This window comes from Ambystoma mexicanum, chromosome 13 (assembly GCF_040938575.1).
Source record: "Ambystoma mexicanum isolate Mex_15411 chromosome 13, UKY_AmexF1_1, whole genome shotgun sequence".
NCBI classification, from domain to species: domain Eukaryota; kingdom Metazoa; phylum Chordata; class Amphibia; order Caudata; family Ambystomatidae; genus Ambystoma; species Ambystoma mexicanum.
Window position 1 is genome coordinate 703,292,226 of NC_090938.1, and position 27,305 is coordinate 703,319,530.

Here is a 27,305-nt window from a genome sequence, read left to right on the forward strand (position 1 = left end):
CCTCTGCCTCATAGAGCCTTTCCTCCACCCCCAAGGGAGTGCCTTACATCCCCCCAGTAGGAGCTGGAGTAGGAATAGAGGTAGAGTAAAGCATATACCTGTCACTGTGCATCAGAAGAGAGAGTAGGCAACAAACCCCTGCAGTGGGTAGCTACTCTTACTCAACCACACAGGACTGATTTACTAATGTAATATAATTTATTGATGGTCCACTTGCTCACACCTTCTACTAACCCCGTTCTTATCAAAATATGCACCATATACAGTATGACAATATAGAGTACTTCAAATAAATGCCCCACACTTAATATACGTGCTTTAATGCTTCTGACTTGATTCTCTATAATGAACACTCGATGAATGGTCTCACACTCTCCTGTACAGCGTAATTTTTTTTACTATGAGAAATAAGTAATAAAGGCACATTGCTACTATAATTGTAACTGCACATAACACACTTACTATGCTAAACGTTATAATTGAATATGCATCTATCATTGTAATTGGCTCTATGTCTATTCGAGACCAGTCAACCACCTCAGAAGCATAATAGCCACTTCAAAAGTAACTGACTACCTCATTACGCTCACTACACAAACTCATGAAATGGACTGCCTTTCCAATACCTCTCCTTTTCACAATGTGATATTTAAAATTGGTAAAACAGGCTCTCATACTCACAACTGTCCTCACAGGGTAGGGAGATGAGAGCTGAAGGCTGGATGCCTGGAGATAGGCTTGTGGTCTGCGCAATCCAAGAATATCAAATACAATTGGAAAATCCACCTATCAAAAAGTAATTTGAGTCCTAGAAGCTCAGGAATTGTGGTGGTGGTGTGTGTGTGTGTGTCTCCTCTAGAAGGGCATGATGCTGAATTACCTGTAAACCCCATCTCCCACACGATTGGCCTAGTCTGGAAGTCCTGTAGTCCATTGTAGTCTTTAGGACATTGTTATTGTTAACAGGAACATTCAGAACTGTTTACTAAAACAAACAGAACATTTTAAAAAACATCCCAGACCGTTGGATTGCAGTCCAGAAGTAAAGGCCAGACATTCAAACTGAATTGGAAAATCTGTTCATTAGTGTTACCATTTGCTCCCTGCATGAATACATTTCAATTAATGTAACCATGTGCATATCGAAATACCTACTGACTGCACGGCTTGAGATATCGCTCAACCCCAGGCATGGCTAAAATATATGTCATCCTACATGCAACCCCCATACCCTCCACGAGCCGTAGAACAAGTCATGAATGCAGTTAGAAATCATGGAAAAGAAGAGTGAAGAGACAAAAGAACATATTGTATTTCATAATAATATCACAGGAAGGTAGCGCCCTCTGCCTCTGTCCCACCTATTTGCTACCTCCTTTGCCACGTTGTGATGATTAAGTGGGCTTGTTGCTCTGAGGCGCTTCATGAAATTTGTGACTGCAGTTCATATCAGCTGGAGGACAGTAAGTGATAAAGTTTTCCAGGTCCATGGTCCAGGTGAAGGGGAAAACCTTCTCAGTGAATTGACACATGTAGCTAAAGATGGGCAGGCAGGTAGCAGCATTGTAGAAGGAGAGCTGATTTGCTTTCAGGTCCAGGTACACAACCAGCTTCTTTGGGGGTGAATCCATCCTTAGTTTGGTCACAGGGCAAGTGAACGCCTGGTGCTGACCTGCTGTCAGCCCCACTGCCCATACACCCTCCTCCGGGGCCAGGCTGCTTGGCTCCATCCTGCTCACTGCGGCTACAGAGATTCCCACAGCCCACGACTGGCATGTGCCAACATCTACAAGCCAGCAGTACTTCCCCACAGTGAACCCCTGTAACCCCAAGATGACTGGCCATTCGCTGCTTGGTGCGGCTACAGGTTGTCGATTGCCTTTAAGTCTTACACTCCTCCCATCTGAAGAAAGTTGGAGACTGGGGCAGGCGGTGGCTGGATCCAGTAGGACATCAACCTCTGTGAAATTTGCTGGAAGAAGAAAGGCAACTCAGGGTTAATATCCACAAGGGAAGAGAGTGCAGAGCATTTGTGCCATTGCTAAGTGTGCATTAGCACTGTGAAGCCCAAGGCAGAGCCTGCCCTATACCACTCCCCCTCGGTCATGGTGCTGAAGACAATATTGCTTTTTTGGAAGAATAAAAGCCACAGGTTTGTTACCTACATTTGCGTCAGTCTTCAGGCAATTTTATTAGCCAGTATTGTAATGTTGTGAATCCTGGGAACCCATTGACACCATAATGTGATGGTGTAGGATAAAGGGAGGAGAAAGGAGAAGGGGGATGTGACATAGAGGGAAGGGGGAACGGCAGTGAAAAGACGGCAACGAGTGAATAAAGATTGTTGTACCTTTATTTAGTGTCTGCATTTTTTGTAAAAGGAAGACGCCGTGCGGGAGCAAGAACGAGAGTCCTGTGGCAGCCCGGGGGACTTCCAATAGAACAACTGGTAATGTCACGGTGGACCCGCGCTACCCGACGTAAGTGGTGGAGAGAGAAAAGTGTAGGACAGGCACGCTCTTGTCATCCGAGCTCCGCAAAGACGGCAGTGAAAAAACAAAGAGGAAGAACAAGTCACATAGCACTGGGGGTGGTGGTGACAGGTGAAAACACATGGGCATGCTTCACTCCAGTGGCCCCCTGGAGATGGTGGTGCCAGGAGGTAGCACAGACCAGCTTGGTGAGCTGAGGCAGCAACAGGAAGGAGAGAAAGATAGCCCAGCAGGCCCTGGCAGCAGCACCCAAGGCACCAGCTGATGGTGGTCACTGGCATAATGAGCATAAGAGATGAGAGGTGTCAGCACAACAACAGCCAAGGTGAGATACCAGCTAGAGGCCAGGCAGGCCTTTCAAGGTATCACTATGCCTCTGCAAGCAAACATGTCAGAAGAGGACATAAAAGCCACATTGGCAGCAACCCCGCCAAATGCACTCCAGACGCGCTTCCAGGATTCACTGTCCATGCAACTACCAGGGGAGTTTGATCTCACCGAAACAACCTAGGGCCACGGTGGGCAAGATGAATGAGAGACTTCGACGTCTATGTTGAGGCAATCGGCCCACTTGACGAGTACAGAAAAAAACGTCAGTAAAAGACTTTGGCGAGGAATTACCAGAAGATACCATGGACACATTCAGGGGCCTCAGGATCGCGCTGTCAGAGTATTTCACACCACACACCAACATGGACTACGAGAGGCACGTGTTCCACACCACGACACAAAGCAAAGGGCAAGCCATGGACGCCTGGGTGATGGAACTACAAATATTAATGAAACACTGAGCGTTCAACAACTTTTCCATTGAAGAAGTGCTGAGATCCAGATAATTGCAGGGTGTGAGTCAATATAATTCAGGAACCGAGGTCCCTGAAAGAGATTCTGAGACTGGGTTGCTCAGAAAAGGCAATAGAACACCAAGCGGAAGCTATGAACAAGATGAAGATGTGGACATCGACTCCTGCCCTCATAAACAAGATGGCAACAGCCGTACACCCACAATGGCAGACCGATCAATTCTGTTTCTGATACAGAAACGAACTCCTGCACAAGGGTACATGTCCAGTGATGAGCCAATTGAACTCTGCCTGCAGAGGAGAAAATCACTTCAAAGTGGTATATCACATGTTTCGCAGCACGGCAAGAGGAGAAGGGACGGACAGGTCCTTGGCAAGAGTGATGGAAAGGGCGGTAGCAGCGCCAACATCGCCGGTGGCAATGATGCATTACCAGGAAAAACTAGCTGGGCGCCACAAGGAAAGTCTACGTCGGGAAGGGACAACACAAGAGGAAAGTAAAACACCAGACATAGCATGCTCATCGGTGTCATGTCATTCTCGTAGAGTGCACTGACATATAAGATAACTTGTTGAACAATCGCCCTACGACAGTGGGTCGAGCTTGTCAGTAGAAGAACCGTGACACAAGGGCTACCTCTATGCCTTAGGGAACCAGCAGGCAAAAGAACAAAGCCCAACCCTGCTAATATAAACTAACAATTTACAAGCAAAATTTTTAGTTGACACAGGAGCCACGGTTATCGTGATCAGTGAGGAAATATATCAAAACATCAATAAAGCGCAACATCTATGACCCTCAGAAGTGGACATATATCCCTACGGATCCAAAACACCACTGGCATGAAAGGGATACTTCGAAGTCACTTGTCAATACTGTGAGAAACCTGAAAGTGTCTCACCCTCTAGTACTCAGTGATTTGTCATCCAGGTGGCCAGGACACGGCCATCCCTATTGGATCCAGTTCCTGGGGGTGGGCCAGCGTGTGAGGATCACCTGGATTGGGGGTCTTTGGGGAGTGGAAGGAGGACACTGAAGGGTGAGACACGATATCCCCTTTCCTGTAACACCTTTTCCCCATCATACCAGGTAGGATACCTGGAAGCTCAATCCCCCCCCCACACCCTTCTTTCCCAACACAAGCACTTTCTCACTGACAGTTCATCGTGAGCGACAACGGACTAACAGCAGAGCCGTATACCTGACATGTCCCAACACACTGGTCAGGCAAGGTCAGGCAATTACTCATCGTTGCACACACCTGACTCCCATCACACTTCCCCACAAGGATAAATGGCAGAGCATGAAAGCACACTCAGAGAGGAAAAGCACACAAGAAAGCAGAAGTTCCAAGGTGGCGATTTAACATGAGGAGAAAGGCAGAGACCCGGAGAGGAAAGGAGGGAAGTACCATTGACCTCTAGAACCCGCTATTTTCACGAGCCTTGGAAACCCTTGACCTCTAGAACCCACTATTTTCACGAGCCTTGGAAAGTGAGAAGCCTAAAACAAGGAACTGAAGCTGACGAGGCCTACGCTGTGCATCAAAGGTATCCAGGGCGCTCGCGTGTCGATAACCCAGGCCGGGAGGAGCGATTGCCACAGTGGTTCTGTCCTTTGCTCCTGCAAGAAAGGAGAGCCAGTAATAACAGCATAGCCGGTTAGTCGGAGAAACCGATACGAAATCACCCTATGTTTGAACCAAGATTGCAAGCGACAACATTGTATGATGAATTCTACAAAGGACTGTGTTTGAAGCACATGTGTTAAGAGGCACAAACAATTAGAAATTAAAGGAGTGAATGAACTGTTGAATGCTAAATCAGACACTGTGTACAGAGTGGTCCGGCACCATGGGGGTGCTCATTCAAAGGTCTCTGTCTAATTGAAGGAGAACTGTGTTGTCAGAAAGGAACTTTGAATCGAAGTGGTCCTGCGACGAGTCGAACTAAAACGTCTGCACAATCTAAAGTCTTCGATAAGTATAAAGTGAACTACAATTGTCACCCGAGAAGGAATAGTTTCGGAAATACACAATTGGTCCGATCTCAGCTGAGGGAGACTAGTTGAATGTGAAGAGGGATCTGAACCCGGCTGAGTGGGGTCCAGGGTGAACCGTGAATCACCCGAGAAGGAATCGTTTTGGAAATACAAGATAAAAGGGATCGGAGCCTGGCTGAGGGGGATCCAGGAAGAAAGCTCCAAAATCATTTAGTCACAAGAAGAAAGGAACTTCCTATTTTGTTTTGTAAATCAGGCCCTCCGAAACAAGAGACTTTGATGGAAAAGAGACTTGAGCACAGAAGGCCCTGATGCTGGGACTGCCATTGTATCCTCCTACCGCAAACGCCAGAGTGTGCACCTTTCTCAGAGTGAACGGTCTTGCCCTGTGCTGAAAACATGGGGAAGGGAGGCCATAGGTCGAAGTATCCGGATTATCATTTTGTGAACACTTCTTTCTTTTTATGAACAGCACCCCCACACTATTTGTAACTAGTAGTACGGATTGGCAACCGTTTTTGTTTTAGTATAGGCCCTTTTTATTTGACCAGGCTCCACTAGGACTGCCTTCTTTATTATTTGATGGTCGTAGCTGGCTCCCATCTTAGATTTAGGTTTAGACAGGCGTTTATCACACCTCTTTGAAAGTTCAATAAACACCCTTGAATTGTGGTCACTTGTGTCTGTCTTACTTTGATACTTTGATTACTTTGATACCATGCCTTCCTTACATATGGTGTCAGGATTTGGGATGTGACTCAATGAAAACAAATTGGGAAACCTTACAATTTCAGAAGCTTAGTCATAGAGCTTCCAATCCCTCTGTTGACACAAAAGAATCAATAGGCTTCGATATCTGTAGCAGTAGATAAGCTATTATTCCCCCTGGAAAAAGAGGAATGATTCCTACAGATTTGGTTGTAATACCTCCTCCCAGGTGTCACATAAGGTTGGCCCCCAAATCTGGCCTAGCTTGGAAGTTCAGTATAGATGTCTTAGCAGGCGTCATTGATCCCGACTTCCGGGGAGACGTAAAGCTTCTCTTGCAAAATCACAGTGAAATCCCATTTGAAGTACATCGAGGGGACCAAATTGCTCAAGGAATTCTGGGAAAAGCTCTATTTCCTCACTTTAAAGAAACCAAATCAGACAAAACAGAAAGAAGTACAGTAGGCTTTGGGGAAGCTGATAAACCTTCTGCTATTGAAGAAAGGAAAAGAGAAGAGTCAACCATATATCCCGACCTAGCCTTTGCTAAGCGAATCGATCCAGGTCTTGCTGAAGCTTTTTTAACAGGCTATTCCAGAAGTGGAAGATATAGAGACGGAAGGCACTTTCTTTCTTAAAACAGAGTCTGCTATGTTGAAAAGAAACATCTACAGAAGGCTTAGAAAAAACACAACTAGTAATCCCAAAAACTCACAGAAAGGTGGTACTAGAAATTGCGCCTTCCCATCTAATCGATGGACACTTAGGACAGTCCAAAATCCAGGCACATATCACTGGGAAGTTTTAAAAATAGACCTTTATCCAGACGTGTGAAATATGTAAAAAAAACAGCAGTCACATCGCATTACCTGCCCCTTTGAATCCACTACCAATCATAGAAGTCCCTTTTTCAAGAATCGGGATGGACATCATTGGGCCATTGGAAACATATAGGCTGGGCAACAAATACGTACTCGTGATTGTTACCTACGCCATCAGGTACCCCGAGGCATTCCCTATGCGGAATAATACCAACCAGTAAATTCCCAAACACCTCCTAACGTACTGTTCCGGGGTTGGTTTTCCCAAGGAAATACTCACAGGTCAAGGTTAAAATTTTAAGAGCAAGCACATGGCTGAAGTCAATGAGCTACTCCATATTGCTCCCTTACAAACTTCTGGGTACCATCCCCAGACCAATGGTTTGGTAGAACGATTGAATAAAACTCTGAAATTGATCCTTAGGAAGTTGGTAGACAGGAAGGATTGGGACCGGATGATCTCCTGGGCACTATTTGCAGTCAGGAAAACTCCTAAGGCCTCTACTGGATTCTTTCCTTTTTAACTGCTTTATGGCAGAGAACGTAGAGAAGTCCTGGACATGTTCTGGGAAACATGGGAAGAACAAGTGAGGCACCCATTCCTCTCTCTCAAACCACTACCAGATTGCGGGAGCATATGAGACTGCTTTGAGATCTACTCTGTACTCATATGGAAAAAGCCCAGAGTCAACGAAAATCCACTTATGACAAGAAAGTCAATTTAAGATCGCATTCCATAGGACAAAGGGTACTAGTCCTCTTGCCCACCTCAGAAAACAAACTCTATAAGTGGCACAGGCCTTATGAAATATTGGAATGAACAGGAACCTGTACTTATAAGGTAGACCAAACATGACAGGAAACAGAAGGTCCATCTATATCAGGGGTGCACAACTGATTTTGACAGAGGGCCGAAAGTACCTTACATGAGGGCTATAGTGGGCCGAAAAGTAAATGTGGGCGGGGCGGTAGGCGGGGCATGGCAGGAGGCTTTTTAAACCCCCAAGTTGTACTAAACACATGGAAAAAGAATGTTTTTGAGCGGTAACGATTTTTGTTTGCATTTCAAACTTACATTTTGTACTACACATTTTCCATTGTTATAATTAATTTCTATTTAGTTATTGTATCTCGCCTGTTTAATTAACTTATATATATTTTATTGACCCTAGATTGGACATGCCGTTATTTTGGACTGCCACAGTTTGCTCTTTGGGTTGCCCAAGAGGAGTATGGCCTTCGTTGAGTCAGGTTTCCTCAAAAAGCCAAAGTTGAACATCTCCTAACTGTGCCTGTTTTAGCTTTATTATTGGGTTCACTCTTGGAGTGCAACACTATGCCCCAGGGCCTCCTTACCCCCAACCAAACACTATGCCCCATGTCACTCACCCCCAACCAAACACTATGCCCCATGTCCCCCTCACCCCCAACCAAACACTATGCCCCATGACACTCACCCCCAACCAAACACTATGCCCCATGTCCCCCTCACCCCCAACCAAACACTATGCCCCATGTCACTCACCCCCAACCAAACACTATGCCCCATGTCCCCCTCACCCCCAACCAAACACTATGCCCCATGTCCCCTCACCCCCAACCAAACACTATGCCCCATGTCCCCCTCACCCCCAACCAAACACTATGCCCAATGTCCCCCTCACCCCCAACCAAACACAATGCCCCATGGCCCCCTTACACCCAACCAAACACTATGCCCCATGGCCCCCTCACACCCAACCAAACACTATGCCCCAGGGCCCCCTTACCCCCAACCAAACACTATGCCCCATGTCGCTCACCCCCAACCAAACACTATGCCCCATATCACTCACCCCCAACCAAACACTATGCCCCATGGCCCCCTTACACCCAACCAAACACTATGCCCCATGGCCCCCTCACACCCAACCAAACACTATGCCCCAGGGCCCCCTTACCCCCAACCAAACACTATGCCCCATGTCCCCCTCACCCCCAACCAAACACTATGCCCCATATCACTCACCCCCAACCAAACACTATGCCCCATGTCCCCCTCACCCCCAACCAAACACTATGCCCCATGTCACTCACCCCCAACCAAACACTATGCCCCATGTCACCCTCACCTCCAACCAAACACTATGCCCCATGTCCCCCTCACCCCCAACCAAGAACTATGCCCCATGTCCCCCTCACCCCCAGCCAAACACAATGCCCCATGGCCCCCTTACACCCAACCAAACACTATGCCCCATGGCCCCCTTACGCCCAATCAAACACTATGCCCCATGGCCCCCTCACCCCCAACCAAACACTATGCCCCATGTCCCTCACCCCCAACCAAACACTATGCCCCATGGCCCCCTCACCCCCAACCAAACACTATGCCCCATGGCCTCCTCACCCCCAACCAAACCCCCCACCCCATGGCCCCTCCACCCCCAACCAAACCCCACCCCCCAAATCAGCACACACAAACCAGCACCAATACAGACCCGAACCCCCACCCCCCAACTCAGCACACATACAAACATGCATCCATACAGACCCGAACCTCCCAGCCCCCCAAATCAGCACACTCTCAAACAAGCACCTATACAGACCCGAACCCCCACCCCCCAACTCAGCACACACACAAACATGCACCCATATAGACCCGAACCCCCCCATCCCCCCAAATCAGCACACTCTCAAACAAGCACCCATACAGACCCAAACCCCCACCCCCCAACTCAGCACACAGACAAACATGCACCCATAAAGACCCAAACTCCCCAACTCCAAACCCCCACTCCCCAACTCAGCACACACACAAACATGCACCCATAAAGACCTAAACCCCCCAACTCCAAACCCCCCAACTCAGCACACACTCTCAAGCATGCACCCATACAGACCCGAACCCCTCACCTCAGCACACACACAAACATGCACCCATACAGACCCGAAACCCCCACCCCCCCAAATCAGCACTCTCAAACAAGCACCCATACAGACCCAAACCCCCACCCCCCAACTCAGCACACACACAAACATGCACCCATAAAGACCCAAACCCCCAACTCCAAACCCCCACCCCCCAACTCAGCACACACACAAACATGCACCCATACAGACCCGAACCCCCACCCCCCAACTCAGCACACAAAAAACATTCAAATCAAAACATTCATACACATCCGACAACCCCCCCACCCCCGCATCTCAACATACACACAAAATACATTCAAATACAAACATTCATACAAATCCGACACACCCCCCCACCCCGCATCTCAACATACACACAAAATACATTCAAATACAAACATTCATACACATCCGACACCCCCCCACCCCTGCATCTCAACATACACACAAAATACATTCAAATACAAACATTCATACACATCCGACACCCCCCCACCCCCGCATCTCAACATACACACAAAATACATTCAAATACAAACATTCATACACATCCGACACACCCGCCCACCCCTGCATCTCAACATACACACAAAATACATTCAAATACAAACATTCATACACATCCGACACCCCCCCACCCCCGCATCTCAACATACACACAAAATACATTCAAATACAAACATTCATACACATCCGACACCTCCCCACCCCCGCATCTCAACATACACACAAAATACATTCAAATACAAACATTCATACACATCCGACACCCCCCCACCCCCGCATCTCAACATACACACAAAATACATTCAAATACAAACATTCATACACATCCGACACACCCGCCCACCCCTGCATCTCAACATACACACAAAATACATTCAAATACAAACATTCATACACATCCGACACACCCCCCCACCCCCGCATCTCAACATACACACACAAACATAAAGCAAAACAAACCCGACACACAAACACAAACAGACCACTTACCGGAGACGTGCTGGAAGGCAGGCAGGTAAGCAGCAGGTAAGCTGGAACGCTGGAATCGTACTACGGCTGGCGTGGTCCAAGGCTGAAATGCCTTCCGGCATCAAGCCTCATGGACCACGCCAGCCGTAGTGCTGGCCCTCCATTGGTGCAGTACACACGCATTACGTGGCTCGTAGGAGCGACGTCGTGCGTGTGTGTGCTGAGCCAATGAGGGCCAGTGTTTTGTCTGGCCCAGAAGACAACAAAGACTTTCCTAATGGAGGGCCGCCCTCCATTAGGAAAGTCTTTGTGCCTCACGGGCCGGACAAAAGAGCATGGCGGGCTGCAACTGGCCCGCGGGCCGTATGTTGTGCACCCATGATCTATATCATGTAAATCTCTTAAAGGAGTGGAAAGAGAACCCGTCAAGACACCCATGCCACTATACTATCCTATTTGGTTCCCGAAGAAATAGACAACTTTGAATTAATTCCTTTAGAGCTGTCTATTCAACAACAAGAAGACCTAAAATATATAGTGACATCATTTCCCAATGTATTCTCAGAAAAACCAAGTAAAAGGCACCTATCACTATATTAGAACACCTAAGGGAAAAGTGGTTAAACTAAAACCATATAGACGCCCGTAAGCCCATAAGCAGATAGTGGTTGAGGAAGTAAATAATGTGAAGAGTAAATATTATCTAGCCTTCATCGAGCCATGGTCCTCCCCTATCGAATTGGTCACCAAACCTGACTATTACTGGAGATTTTGGTAGCTTTCAGTCAAGTTAATGCCATTTCTGACTTCAATGCCTATCCCATGCCGCGCATCAATGACCTAATTGATAAACTTGGAAATGCCACTTTTCTATCCACCCTAGACTTAACAAAAGGGTACTGGCAGGTCCAGGTATATGGGCCTGATATGGAAAAGACAGCTTTCTCAACGCCCCTAGGAATATTTCAATTTAAAGTCCTTCCTTTTGGGCTACACAGTGCTCCAGCCACTTTCCAACGCCTCATGGATAAACTATCACATCCCTACTCTGATTTCTGTGGAGCTTATATTGACAATATCGTTATTTATAGTAAAACCTGGGAGCAATGTTCCCTCTAAGCTTTGCGCATGTGCGCTTGCCCAGCTTCCTTCTGGGTGCCGCTCAGAATATTTTTAGCAGTGCACACAGGCAATTCTCACCTATGCACAAGATTTAATAAGGCACAAACCACAGCAATTACCTGACATTTGCTTTCTCTTAAAATAACTAACTAGTCATGATATTCTGGTGCAGCTCATTTACATTACCCTACTATGCAAACGTGACCTTAAAAACCTAAAAACCATGAAAACATAATACAGCCAGAAGAGGTAAAAACTAATATGAAAAAGTGGTTTCATGAACAGAAAAATCTAACTAAGATATGCTTGCACACATTAACCAACTACTGTCCCCTCCACACCCATGACTTCTATGCTTTTACTCTACCACGCGCTTACTCTAACCTCTACACCAAAACATATTTTGATATTACCAGATAACCTTGACTCTTCCTCTCTTGGCTTTGCGAAAGGTTACCACACATGTACCTACATCCAATTATATTATGTTTGTTGTACTTTGAATAACGTTCAAGCACCAGAACTTCTGTTATTCATAGTGCCTTATAAAAAGTTCCTTTTTGGAAGGCCATCCACCGACTACCCTGGCACCCCTGAGATGTGCTGGCACCCCTGAGATGTGGCCTGCATGCTGCACCATGACTCAGTAAAAGGACTCTGGAAATTGAACCCTAGCCCTCCTCTAACTGCATTGGCTCCCGCTGTAAGCCTGCGTCATCTTCAAATCCTGTTGCATCATTTACATAGGTGTCACCCTGAAGTCCCCAAGTTACCTCACTGAGAAACTCAGCATCTCTAGAGGCCTGCAATCTGCCAGAAGTAAGGAAATATGAAGGATTGAACTCCGACAGTGCAGGAAGGAAAGAACGAGAAGAACAGCCTTCTCTGCCTATGCTCCAAGACTCTGGAACCTCCTCACATCAACATCAGACTTATCACATTGCTGCTACAGTTCGGGAAAGATCTCAAGACCTTCCTTGTCAAGGAATGACTCATACATAACGCACAGGTCCACACACCCTCCACTCCCCACTGTACCAGAGACTCTGTGATCTGCCCCCCACTGTCTCCTCCCCTGGTTGCTTGTAGATCCCGTGATGCAAACTGGCTGCCGTTGCCCTCCCTGTTAGCTCCCACTCCCTTTTTCTCTGCTTCCCTCACTGTGTTCTTCCCCCTAAGATTGTAAAGCACTCTGTTGATTCCTGAAGCCAGGTCCGTGCTCAATTAATAGACTAATAATATTAATAATTAAAGCATCAACCACACTATATGTAACCCAATTATCATCTCAAATATCGGATACTGACTCTAGGTAAACAGGCTACTTGGATATCTAACCTCATCTCATGCTTCCTATTCTTAGTACATATGTCACGCAAGCGCTTTGAAGGTGTCCCTTGCAAGTTAACGCATTATAAAACTCAAATATTAATTTGCTCCCTAAGGATTTTAAGTAGACAAATGTCATGCTCAGAGTCTCCTACTTTAGCATTGCTAACATTACCGTATAAGTGGAGAGAAACATTGCAATGTAATTGTCTTGGCCTGCAAGGGATAATGGGTATGGGCTATGCCAGGTATTACTTGTCTATAGTATTAGGGCAATGGATATACAGACAGTAGAATGCTTTTCACACAATCTGCATCATTTCTAAGTGCTCAGAGTTGCATTGGGCATAGACCTAGACATATTATATTGTAACTTACTGCTATACAAAAAAAGATTTCACTTTTCAGTTGTATAATCGTACCCAACAATATAAGGGTGGAATAAGTTGCAATGCTCATGTGTGCACTGCAAAATAATTGTGTACCTGCAGATTCATGACATTTTCTTAAAATGCATATAATATCATGGCGAGGCACTAAATAAGTTTTGCTTGCAAGGTACTATGCGTATGCAAATATCTGAGTGAGTATTTCACTGCTATAATCGCTCATGTTTTACAATGGCGTTAACTAGTATTGGAGGCGAGCACAGGAGCCGGAGGGCGGTACGGGTGAAAGGGCACACGAGAACACTCCTTGCGGGTGAAGAACAAATCAGTATCTTTAAAAAACCAAGTCAGTTGTTTCGGCAGTACTTTACATTGTAGAAAATATGTTGGTTTGCTGAAGGAAAGGAAACTTTAGTAACAGTCTAGAGAACTGCACTTTCTGTTTCTTTCTATTGTAGAGGAGGAGGCAAAAGCCTCTACCAGGAGTCCTGCCGCTAAATTGCCTATATGTTGGGAACCGGAAATAGTGACAAGCACGACACCTGTAATGATGCCCATAACACGAGTAGTCTTAGAAGCAAAGTATCCATTGAGAAAACCATTCTTTATGTATCGACAAAAAGCTGATAGTCTCTTAGGGAAGATCCCTGAAGAGCATGAAAAGATGGATGAAAGAAGAGACTGGTGATGTCACATGAAGCAAATTGACACACCGAGAAGAGATGACAGAAGGGAAAGTAAAAAGAACATATAGAATCCAATGACGAAGTAAAGAGTCGAGTGACCCTTTACGTGCGGAATGAAGACTGCCCAGCTGGAGATGGAAGAAGAATCAAGAAGGTCATCCTGGCCCAGTGTCAAGGATTGGGGCAGCCAAGAAACTGGTTATCTATCATGGAAAGATACAATGAATGAGAGACGAGAGCTGAACTCCTGTTAAGGTGCCGCGGGAGAACAATGAGTGCCAAGTTTTATTAATTAAATACCATTAAATACAAGCAAGGAGCTCAAAACGTGGTCTCCAGTCACATGGTCATATGAAAATAGACTTTGGGCAAGCTACGCCGAGACCAGAAGATAAGGCCACGCACATACTCCCTTCTATTCCCAGGAGCAGTAATGGCTTGCAAGGCCAAGTTCAAAAGACTATTCTCGTGGCAGACAGCTTGAGTGATGATGGATGATGGGCTAATTGAGTGGAGAGGCATGATCAATCCAACCCACCAGCACCTGGGGTGCCAGCTTGCATGCTGCTAGCGAGTGGAATATCCAAGAAGGTTACTAGTGTGCCAACCAATAGTAGAGGGCCATGTATCAAGGAGCCCTATAGTTTAGAGCTCCAATGAAACATTGTGTAATCTATGACACTAACACTGACTTGCACCAGAAGACAACAAAGACTTTCCTAATGGAGGGCGGCCGCGGGCCGCCCTCCATTAGGAAAGTCTTTGTGCCTCACGGGCCGGACAAAAGAGCATGGCGGGCCGCAACTGGCCCGCGGGCCGTATGTTGTGCACCCATGATCTATATCATGTAAATCTCTTAAAGGAGTGGAAAGAGAACCCGTCAAGACACCCATGCCACTATACTATCCTATTTGGTTCCCGAAGAAATAGACAACTTTGAATTAATTCCTTTAGAGCTGTCTATTCAACAACAAGAAGACCTAAAATATATAGTGACATCATTTCCCAATGTATTCTCAGAAAAACCAAGTAAAAGGCACCTATCACTATATTAGAACACCTAAGGGAAAAGTGGTTAAACTAAAACCATATAGACGCCCGTAAGCCCATAAGCAGATAGTGGTTGAGGAAGTAAATAATGTGAAGAGTAAATATTATCGAGCCTTCATCGAGCCATGGTCCTCCCCTATCGTATTGGTCACCAAACCTGACTATTACTGGAGATTTTGGTAGCTTTCAGTCAAGTTAATGCCATTTCTGACTTCAATGCCTATCCCATGCCGCGCATCAATGACCTAATTGATAAACTTGGAAATGCCACTTTTCTATCCACCCTAGACTTAACAAAAGGGTACTGGCAGGTCCAGGTATATGGGCCTGATATGGAAAAGACAGCTTTCTCAACGCCCCTAGGAATATTTCAATTTAAAGTCCTTCCTTTTGGGCTACACAGTGCTCCAGCCACTTTCCAACGCCTCATGGATAAACTATCACATCCCTACTCTGATTTCTGTGGAGCTTATATTGACAATATCGTTATTTATAGTAAAACCTGGGAGCAATGTTCCCTCTAAGCTTTGCGCATGTGCGCTTGCCCAGCTTCCTTCTGGGTGCCGCTCAGAATATTTTTAGCAGTGCACACAGGCAATTCTCACCTATGCACAAGATTTTATAAGGCACAAACCACAGCAATTACCTGACATTTGCTTTCTCTTAAAATAACTAACTAGTCATGATATTCTGGTGCAGCTCATTTACATTACCCTACTATGCAAACGTGACCTTAAAAACCTAAAAACCATGAAAACATAATACAGCCAGAAGAGGTAAAAACTAATATGAAAAAGTGGTTTCATGAACAGAAAAATCTAACTAAGATATGCTTGCACACATTAACCAACTACTGTCCCCTCCACACCCATGACTTCTATGCTTTTACTCTACCACACGCTTACTTTAACCTCTACACCAAAACATATTTTGATATTACCAGATAACCTTGACTCTTCCTCTCTTGGCTTTGCGAAAGGTTACCACACATGTACCTACATCCAATTATATTATGTTTGTTGTACTTTGAATAACGTTCAAGCACCAGAACTTCTGTTATTCATAGTGCCTTATAAAAAGTTCCTTTTTGGAAGGCCATCCACCGACTACCCTGGCACCCCTGAGATGTGCTGGCACCCCTGAGATGTGGCCTGCATGCTGCACCATGACTCAGTAAAAGGACTCTGGAAATTGAACCCTAGCCCTCCTCTAACTGCATTGGCTCCCGCTGTAAGCCTGCGTCATCTTCAAATCCTGTTGCATCATTTACATAGGTGTCACCCTGAAGTCCCCAAGTTACCTCACTGAGAAACTCAGCATCTCTAGAGGCCTGCAATCTGCCAGAAGTAAGGAAATATGAAGGATTGAACTCCGACGGTGCAGGAAGGAAAGAACGAGAAGAACAGCCTTCTCTGCCTATGCTCCAAGACTCTGGAACCTCCTCACATCAACATCAGACTTATCACATTGCTGCTACAGTTCGGGAAAGATCTCAAGACCTTCCTTGTCAAGGAATGACTCATACATAACGCACAGGTCCACACACCCTCCACTCCCCACTGTACCAGAGACTCTGTGATCTGCCCCCCACTGTCTCCTTCCCTGGTTGCTTGTAGATCCCGTGATGCAAACTGGCTGCCGTTGCCCTCCCTGTTAGCTCCCACTCCCTTTTTCTATGCTTCCCTCACTGTGTTCTTCCCCCTAAGATTGTAAAGCACTCTGTTGATTCCTGAAGCCAGGTCTGTGCTCAATTAATAGACTAATAATATTAATAATTAAAGCATCAACCACACTATATGTAACCCAATTATCATCTCAAATATCGGATACTGACTCTAGGTAAACAGGCTACTTGGATATCTAACCTCATCTCATGCTTCCTATTCTTAGTACATATGTCACGCAAGCGCTTTGAAGGTGTCCCTTGCAAGTTAACGCATTATAAAACTCAAATATTAATTTGCTCCCTAAGGATTTTAAGTAGACAAATGTCATGCTCAGAGTCTCCTACTTTAGCATTGCTAACATTACCGTATAAGTGGAGAGAAACATTGCAATGTAATTGTCTTGGCCTGCAAGGGATAATGGGTATGGGCTATGCCAGGTATTACTTGTCTATAGTATTAGGGCAATGGATATACAGACAGTAGAATGCTTTTCACACAATCTGCATCCTTTCTAAGTGCTCAGAGTTGCATTGGGCATAGACCTAGACATATTATATTGTAACTTACTGCTATACAAAAAAAGATTTCACTTTTCAGTTGTATAATCGTACCCAACAATATAAGGGTGGAATAAGTTGCAATGCTCATGTGTGCACTGCAAAATAATTGTGTACCTGCAGATTCATGACATTTTCTTAAAATGCATATAATATCATGGCGAGGCACTAAATAAGTTTTGCTTGCAAGGTACTATGCGTATGCAAATATCTGAGTGAGTATTTCACTGCTATAATCGCTCATGTTTTACAATGGCGTTAACTAGTATTGGAGGCGAGCACAGGAGCCGGAGGGCGGTACCGGTGAAAGGGCACACGAGAACACTCCTTGCGGGTGAAGAACAAATCAGTATCTTTAAAAAACCAAGTCAGTTGTTTCGGCAGTACTTTACATTGTAGAAAATATGTTGGTTTGCTGAAGGAAAGGAAACTTTAGTAACAGTCTAGAGAACTGCACTTTCTGTTTCTTTCTATTGTAGAGGAGGAGGCAAAAGCCTCTACCAGGAGTCCTGCCGCTAAATTGCCTATATGTTGGGAACCGGAAATAGTGACAAGCACGACACCTGTAATGATGCCCATAACACGAGTAGTCTTAGAAGCAAAGTATCCATTGAGAAAACCATTCTTTATGTATCGACAAAAAGCTGATAGTCTCTTAGGGAAGATCCCTGAAGAGCATGAAAAGATGGATGAAAGAAGAGACTGGTGATGTCACATGAAGCAAATTGACACACCGAGAAGAGATGACAGAAGGGAAAGTAAAAAGAACATATAGAATCCAATGACGAAGTAAAGAGTCGAGTGACCCTTTACGTGCGGAATGAAGACTGCCCAGCTGGAGATGGAAGAAGAATCAAGAAGGTCATCCTGGCCCAGTGTCAAGGATTGGGGCAGCCAAGAAACTGGTTATCTATCATGGAAAGATACAATGAATGAGAGACGAGAGCTGAACTCCTGTTAAGGTGCCGCGGGAGAACAATGAGTGCCAAGTTTTATTAATTAAATACCATTAAATACAAGCAAGGAGCTCAAAACGTGGTCTCCAGTCACATGGTCAGATGAAAATAGACTTTGGGCAAGCTACGCCGAGACCAGAAGATAAGGCCACGCACATACTCCCTTCTATTCCCAGGAGCAGTAATGGCTTGCAAGGCCAAGTTCAAAAGACTATTCTCGTGGCAGACAGCTTGAGTGATGATGGATGATGGGCTAATTGAGTGGACAGGCATGATCAATCCAACCCACCAGCACCTGGGGTGCCAGCTTGCATGCTGCTAGCGAGTGGAATATCCCAGAAGGTTACTAGTGTGCCAACCAATTGTAGAGGGCCATGTATCAAGGAGCCCTATAGTTTAGAGCTCCAATGAAACATTGTGTAATCTATGACACTAACAATGACTTGCACTAGGGGTGGGCAGAGTTGGCCACCTGACAGTAGAGACCCAATCACAACCCCGTAACCCCATAGAAAGTATACCTAGAGGATTCCCGTTACCCTATCACAGTCCCACATACGTTTTCACAGTTTGCCACATAGTATGACATCAGAGATGATGGGGTTTTGGTATATAAGTGTATTTTTTTATGAAATGTGTTGAGATCTTACTGTCTGACATCCGTTGGTGTCCGTTGTACTCTCTGTTTTAGATAATTGCTATTAAAACAGCCAAGTATTTGCCAACTTCCTAAATTCGTTTTATTATTGGTGTTTGAGGAAATCTTGCATCCCCATCCACCTCATAGAGTGTTACCGCGTCTTAAAGGACCCCCGGGGTCACTATGCTCAGCTGCTGAGGGCATTTCAATACAAACACGTGTTCTGTGTTTATTGACTGTAGCATCCCCCTGCATCTTGTTTAACTGATAGCAATGAATTACAGAGGGATCCCTAGTTACAGAAGGCGGGTCTTAAGCTGTTGTACCTTTGAGCATTGATGCTATTAACTCAAAAGGCATACATATGTGATTTACTCCAACAGAGCTCTATAAGAAACCTCAGTACGTCTCTTGTTGAATTTTGTCTAGGCTGTGTTGAAGAAAGGTGGGCAAAACTATAGGCTAGTATTATGTGCCCTGTCATTTTACTTCCTACATCAGGGTTACAAGCAAGGCTCTGATAAGAATGTGCTTCCTACTTAGAGTGAAATGATCTTTCACGGAGTAAACACGTTTTTAGCTTTGCCAACAAGGATACCTTATGCTTATTAAAAGATGCTCTTTCCCCTTACAATTCATCTTGAGATCGGTCAGAAATATTATTAGAGTTCCGTCCTATGCCACTGCTCTGATGGTCACTGATTCGAAAAAATATTGATGGAGCTTTGCGGGCAGAAGCCAGGGGTTGGTTCCTAGGTGATCATTGTTTCCCATTTTTATTCGGCACATTTTTCTGTTTTTAGGGATTACACATTTATGGTGTATATGACTCTTAGCTGTAAGGCTGGTTTTGAGCAACTCACAGGACAACATAAGGCAGATAATCAGCAGAAGCCAGGGAATTCTGCTCATCACATTCTGTGGTGCAGTTATTCTGATGCAATTATCATCCTTACACAAATCATGAGAGGCATGTTCTCCGGGCCCTTGAATTACTTCATTAAAGTGGCACATGAACTCCTATTGGCATGTTTCTCCCGACACATTCCTTTTAGTTGCTTTTATTCCATCTGCAAATATTGCATCCGGTCTGATTTTTGATAGGCACATCCGTTATGAAAAGCAATATTTGTTTTTTTGTAATGCACATGAGTGTTTTTCCAGTGGCATAAAGCACACATTTTCCTCTGCACATGAGTACTTTTGTTAGCTACTGTGGCATATCTTGAGCTCTTGAACTGGTTGATGAGTTTGCTTTTTAATCCTATACAAAACATTTATTTGTTTAGCCTGTGTGTTTGGGAACAAGTGTTCCAAGATGCACATTTTACGCAGATTTGTAAAGAATTGCAGTGGCAGGAAGGGGCAATTCCTTCCCAAACTCTCTTCAGAGGTAGTGGCTCACTAGCTACGCATGCTCACAAAGTGGCTGACCTCGTTAGTCAGTTGCACACATGGAAAATAAAGTGCGCACGAAAGGTAACCCGTTCATCACTTAGAGAAAAATAATTAGAGGGAACACTGCTGTAGACACATTAACGATACTACCCACCTAATGGAAGCTGTAGGGGGTTGTCAACTGCTAACTTCCCACAGCTTCTACTTGCAGGAAGTCCTAGCATGCAGGCACAGGTGAGACCCGGAGACCTTTGGGAAGGGCCTCCCCTCCATTAAGGATGAAAAGCAAAGGACCAGAATCTATCAAACCAGGAGCCAAGAATAAGTGCTGGCGACACTTAAAAACCCCACGACTGTGAATGACAGTGGACTGATCTACTTCTCTGGGAGAGAAGCCCAGGATCTTGACTTGCAAACTAAAGACTCAGAACGCTGAACCAAAGGAAAGACTTGTGCCTGACTGGTGTTGCTCCCATCAGTCTTTTTGACACATGGCAGTCCACCAAGGCTAAGAGCGTGTGTGAGTTGTAAGACCTGTGAGTCCCGCGCCTTTCTAAAACACTCTTTGGAGGTACAGCGATGCTCTGGAAATACTAGCAAACAAGTTAGAATAAAAAATCCATCCTTCCAGAGTGCGCAATCTCAAAACTATTTAGAGAGGGGATTGAATGTGCAAACCCCATGGGAAAAGGCGTTGTAAATCAGGCCCTAATGGTGTTTTTTGGTCTAGCCTGTTGCCTCACGGGATTGTATTATTCCTCTTCATCTATCTTGTTGCTTCACAAGATATATCAAACACATATGTTATTCATCTGTATTTCATAAGAAATGTGAAACGTCCACCTCATTCCACTGGTCACCCTTTTGGGTTACACTCCAAGAGATCTTCAGTCTCAGCATTTTGTATTTTTTTTTTTTGCATATGCAATAAGGTACATTTTGCCAAAACAAATCAAAAAAATGTGTACAGGTTCCTATAACTGATCTTGATTAGTGCATTTATCATCCGAAATAAACCCTCTGCTACGAATGTCCTTCCTATTGTGAACAGGGGGAGCGTATGTTGAAGCAATGCCCCTACCTGCAAGGGCTTTCTACCTAAAACCATTTTTGAAAAACCCTTCAACCATACCGCGTGCTTTTTTAAAATTTTATGTGCACACAAACTTCTTTTTTTCACCTGTCATGCTTTTTGCAAAAATATGTCATTGAATGAAACCTTTCTTTACCAAAAAATCTACTGAACTCTTGAGTCCATAGTCATATCTGAACAACATATTTGAGCAACATAACATTTCAAATGCATGTGTTCTACAACATATATAAAGAAACAAAAATGGAAACCTAACCAAATACATATATTCCACAATATAAAAAATCGTAGCCAACACGTGTTGCGCTTAGCCTCCAAACGACACAACAACGATCTTACTAGGCCTTGTGTCATTCAGATTGCGCAAGTGCAGGGAAGTGGAAGGGAGAAGTCCCAAGAGGAGAAGTGCAGGTCACTCAAAAAGTGCAGCCAGCAAGTGGCTCATAGTGCAGAGAGAAGGGACTGTAGGTGTGCAGATACAGACCATAAGTGCTGGGTGAGCCCGGAGGCAGTGCAAGGGCAACTGGAAATGCAGGGGGTTGCCAGGTGACCAGTGAGTGGAGCAGTCAGGTGCATCAGCAGGGGAGAGGAAGAGAGGAAGAGAGAAAGAGGAAGCAAAGAGGAAGGTCTTGAGTTGCTTCGGGAACCGGAGGTGGTTCTGCTCAAGTGAATCAAATCATATGAGATTATATGTGGAGTGAATGGTGTGAATGCATGGCAGATTTGGAAGATTAACAACATAAAGATACCGTTACCGCTGCTATTATTTTTTATATTGATTTTAAACTTCATGTTTTTGTGTCTGTTGAATGAACTTATTTCATATTTCAGGTTTCTTCCAGCCTTTGGAATGTGTTTCTTTTCTATCTTGTTCTTGTTTATTAGCAGTAAAGGAATTTCAGAGGTCTGTATTTTCTGAAGATTGGTTGCACCTGTGACCCATCAGACCTCCAGTTCAGTTGACTCATGGTAAGGGTTGCCCTCGTATTTGTCTATAACTCTTATTTTTTCCGACCCGTGAACGCCCTTCCCTTTAAACTTACCTGGTCCAGAATGCTGTCTGTACCACTCTGAAAGAAAGAGAGAGAAATATGGTATCACAAGGGCGGACTTTAGGAGCTGAATACACACAAGTCATTACGGGGAGAGTGTGTGCTCTGGGGTCTGCTGATGACCGCAGCGTATCAGGTGAGTGAGGACAAGGACCCCAAGGTCTCAGATGGTGATTGAGGACTCGAGAAGCTGGAAAACCCCTCAGTGCAGTAAGATGGGAGTGAGGACTTGAGGGGCAGGAGACAAACTCGAGTTCAGTTGTCAACAAGTGACTGGGTCTTCAAAGAGCGAGCGGCAAATCCCAAGCACCAGGAGGCAGATGACGTCAGGGAGACACTGTCGAGCCATTCACGGATGGGCAAGGGTTAAACGAGCTGCCCCACTCCCCCAAAAAGTAATTACGTGGGGGAGTGGGTACTCTGCAACGAGAGCTCGCCTTAAGGCATGAGGCTAGTGAGGAATCAGACAGGAGACCGCACCATGGGGTCAAGATGGGATTGAGCTCCTTAGAATCCGAAAGCATTGTGTGCTGATTGGGGACTCAAAGCAGGTGACAGATATTTTTGGGAGATGGAGACAGTCTCATGGTGTCAGAAAGAGGAGAGGACTTCTCACCTCTATGGCATGAAAAGGTGACTCAAGACTTGTGATGCCTTGAGTCAGTGGTACCAACGGAACACGTCATTATTGAGTTACAGAGGTAAGCTCTAGACGAGAGACACGTGGCCAATGACATGGACCACATCCCCAGAGCCTACCTGCTGATAAAAGTGAAACATTCAAACTACCATTCCTTGCACATGCACACAGTTGCAGACAGGACACAATGTCATCTCTTTTCACAAACACACAAAAAAACACTAGACCATGTGACCAGAACCAAACAAAACATGACCAACGCACAACACCGAACACATCCACAGAATGAGAAGATGAAAATAGACTTCACATCTAGGAAAGCCCCATGCAGCATGAAGTAAACAGAAGTCGCCAGATCCACCTCAGGGCACTATGCATACCATATGTGCTCACTCCATGTGAATGGCACCTGCCATTTGCACATAAAAAGGGAATTTAGAGTGAATTGCTACGGAATCTGCACCTGAATGAAAAACTTGTATGCTGCGTTTGTCCTTCACATTTGCACCCTGCAGTGCAAATTACCAACATTTGGCGGTGGGTACCCACTTACGTTCAAATGTAAATGTAACGGCTCGGTGCTGTCAAATTAATCATTTCAAGAAAATGAGCACGAAAGAGATTCATTTTCTTAAAAGTGGTAATTGCATGCACGGGAGCACCAACCTTGGCAATGGGGTCCTGTTGGTACCCTGCATGTAATTTTTTTACTTGTACAAAACACAGAAGGGGACATGTAAGAGTAAAAACAGGGAAAGCTTTGAGGTTGAATTTCCAAAGGGTTCCTTTGGAATCTGCTTGGTTTGAGCTGGTGTTAAATGCATGCTTATTCCATAGGAATCCATTTGTGTTACACCTGCATGCACATTTCATGGATGTGTCAAACCAGAAGACATTTGAAGCAGCGAAGGAAGGAGAAATGCATGACGCAAATACTAAATCAGTTTCGTGCCTCTACTCTTTCAAATGCATTGAAAAATCACATGGGACCTCATGTTCTACTAAATTGTAATTTGACGGCGGGAGCCCTTAGGTGTTGACAAACATGTAGGCGGCTCCCTGCTGCCAAATTTTCATTATTTGCACGGCAGAGTGCAAAAGTGCAGGGCGCAAGGTGTTGTACACTTGTGTACGCCACCTTTTACCATGCACTTTTGAACTCCAGCGTGCAAAGTGAGTAAACGCTGCCTGGCATGCTCACATGCCAGGCAGTGTTTACGTTTAATTGTGAGCACTACTTGCCGACGCTTGCGAGCATGGCAAGCGGCGCTCCCAATTACAATGAAACGCTGCCCGACAAGCAAGCATGTCGGGCAGGGATTCATTGTAATTGTGCACACTACCTGCCATGCAAGCATGGCGAGCAGCGTGCAGAATGGATCCCTATGGGGTCCACCTGCTTTATGCTGGTGGACCCCATACAGATCTACATCATTTGCACCAGCATTGATAATCCATGTCAGCGCAAATGCTGGAGCATTTGTTATGTCATAGAGGAAGGGAGGCAGCAGAAAAGCAAGTTGCATTCCACCCCTTCTCTCCGCCATACAAATAAATACAAATGGGTTGTGATGTAAGAAACATGTGTAAAAGCCTTACGAAACATGTGTAAAAGCAAGGCCTTTACGCATGATATGAGGTTTCTAAGCGCGGACCCGGGAATCAAACCTGTGGTGCTCCAAGTCGTCTTGCTTCCATGGCGAGCACGCTGCCCCTGAGCTATCCTCCCGAGACTCGTGTTTTTTTACATGACGCCCCCACAATCATGAGCCTGCTGAAGCATAAAAGGTGTAAACATCTTCTTACTTTTTCTTCTTCCTTTTGAACTCCACCCCTTGAAACATGAACTCCAAATCTATTGGAAAAAAGGACTTTACTACCTCACCCAATACGTTTGGCACGTCGACAAGAACCCCCAACTATTTCATAGCACAGAGGCCCCAAATGTTACAGACAAAAAATAAGGTTTCACCAAGAACTAGTGTCTGTACAAACCCACCCGAGAGCAGTACAATTTGCCAAAGATCACCCCAGAAAATGCTTCTCAAATAAGCTTTTGGCCACGCAAGCCCACAAACACACAGGCAGGACCAATCAAGACTAGCCAGAGACTGCCCCGAGACATCGGAATATGACTGGATACATTATCACAGAAGGGTACAGCGTGGCCTTGGGGAGGGAGCGGCCTGTTCGAAATGCCCCACACTTCCCATCATGCCTCATAAACAGCAGCTTTTCACACAGACACGAATATTACAGTAAGGGTTGGGGCTCACCAAGGTCTGCAGATTGATCATCTGAAAGTGAAAAAGAAATGTGCATGAATAAAGGATCAAAGCCTCTTCATGGTAAGAATGTGCCAGGTGGCGAGATGGAGACAGGCTTGTTGGTGGTGACACATTCTGGCGGTAATGCCTCTGACTTTGTTATCTCCGGCAGGTACACTCACTGGTATCTATGGTAGACTTATCTCTGGCTGTGGGTTCTATGGTGTGACGGTCTCTGGTTGCGACTTATATAGAGGTGGCCGTCTCTATGGTTTCTATGGAGGTGACCGTGTCCATCTATGGTTTTTATGGAGGAGACAGACTTTACAGTGAGTTCTGTTGCAGTGACAGACTCTAGCTGTGGGTTCTGTAGCAGTGATACGTCTCTAGCTGAGTTGTCTATGGCAGAGGCAGTTGTCCTCTGTATGGTAGCAGTGAGTGGCAGTAGCCTGTGTGGTGTGATAAAGACAGTTTGGAGGTGGCTGCACATCGAGGGGGTGACTTGGTGGCCAGGTGCCTCCCCGAGCCAGTGGATAACGGGCCAAGTCACCCTACTTTGGTACACTCACATGGCATGGGATAGTCTCAACACCCCTAATAGGGGACCTCCCCCCAATTAGGAGAGCTGGAATCTCTCTCTAGGCAGACCCAAAACGCTGGAAAGGAAAATCTGAAACTTTTCTTGTCCAGAGTTAATTTCATTCACGCGCTGGTCATAGAAGTTTTGATAGTGTTACAATCTTACCCACATCTAACACAATGTTACAAGTCCTCAGTCTCCTGCCCTTGCGTATCTCTGCGAGCACACACAATGTTGCAGGCAGCTCTAGATAGTGGCAGGGAAGGAGGACTGGAATCCAAGATGGAGGACAGGCCAGATAAAGTCTTGGTTTGGATCCTTCAGGGAGGACATTCAAGGAATCGGCAGGATCCAAAAGCGGCATACCTCGGAAAGGCATGTTTGTGGTTTCCTGGAGGCAGAGAGCCTAATTAATCCCAGGAGCAGAACCATCTTAACATTTTAGTTTTTTTGGAAAACCCACTTTATATTTAAGTTGGCACTTTTTTAAAACCATTTTCCCTAAATAGAAGTTTGAACTGGAGTCTGTGGTCTTAGCGTTCTTCTTGCTACCAGCGCCCTGTTACAATATGCATCTGTAGAGTGGACCCTTGCAGATCTCTGCTTCTTAGGTCCTCTCACACTCACCGATTTTGTTTTTCAGATTCTGGATTTCCGCATCTAGGGAAAAAAACACATAAGATATTTCAGCACATGCTTTCTGCCCAATAACGTCTTACCGATAAACACTCTATGTTATTACTGTCAACCACTGGTGACTGGTACACCGTGAAATCCCTCCATGATGAAAGGTTCAAATTTCAGGGATCCTTTTCTATCCACAACATATCGCTCCATGCCAAAAGCACCCCAGAGATATGTGGTGTACACACGCAGGACATGCCAAGACATGGGTGGTACATACCACAACATGCCAGGAACATGGGTGCAGCATGACAGAGACGTGGGTAGTATATACAAAGGGTATGCCAAAGTCATGGGTGCTACACACCAACAGTAGGCCAAAAGCATGGATGTTACATGCCAAGGACACACCAGGGGCATTGCTGTTACACACCAAGGGCGTCCCAGAGGCATTGATGCTAGTACTACATGCCAAGGGTTCACCAAAGGTATAGGTGCTAAAGACCATATTAAGGCCCCATAACAACTTGATTGCGAACGCTAGGAAAAGGCATATCAC

At 45.3% G+C, this 27,305-nt stretch overlaps 1 protein-coding gene across 1 annotated transcript in view; it reads right to left on the minus strand.

The window, feature by feature from the left end:
* Positions 1 to 304: 304 nt before the first annotated feature.
* LOC138521749 (butyrophilin subfamily 1 member A1-like) overlaps positions 305 to 27,305 on the minus strand; it is a 403,727-nt gene continuing 376,726 nt past the window's right edge. The window contains exons 10-13 of the mRNA XM_069634802.1: positions 26,750 to 26,782; positions 25,552 to 25,572; positions 22,627 to 22,653; positions 305 to 1,972 (exon numbers count right to left, since the gene is read on the minus strand). Of these exons, the coding sequence (XP_069490903.1) occupies positions 1,395 to 1,972; positions 22,627 to 22,653; positions 25,552 to 25,572; positions 26,750 to 26,782 (659 nt within the window). The 3' untranslated portion in view covers positions 305 to 1,394. The remainder of the gene's footprint in view (positions 1,973 to 22,626; positions 22,654 to 25,551; positions 25,573 to 26,749; positions 26,783 to 27,305) is intronic.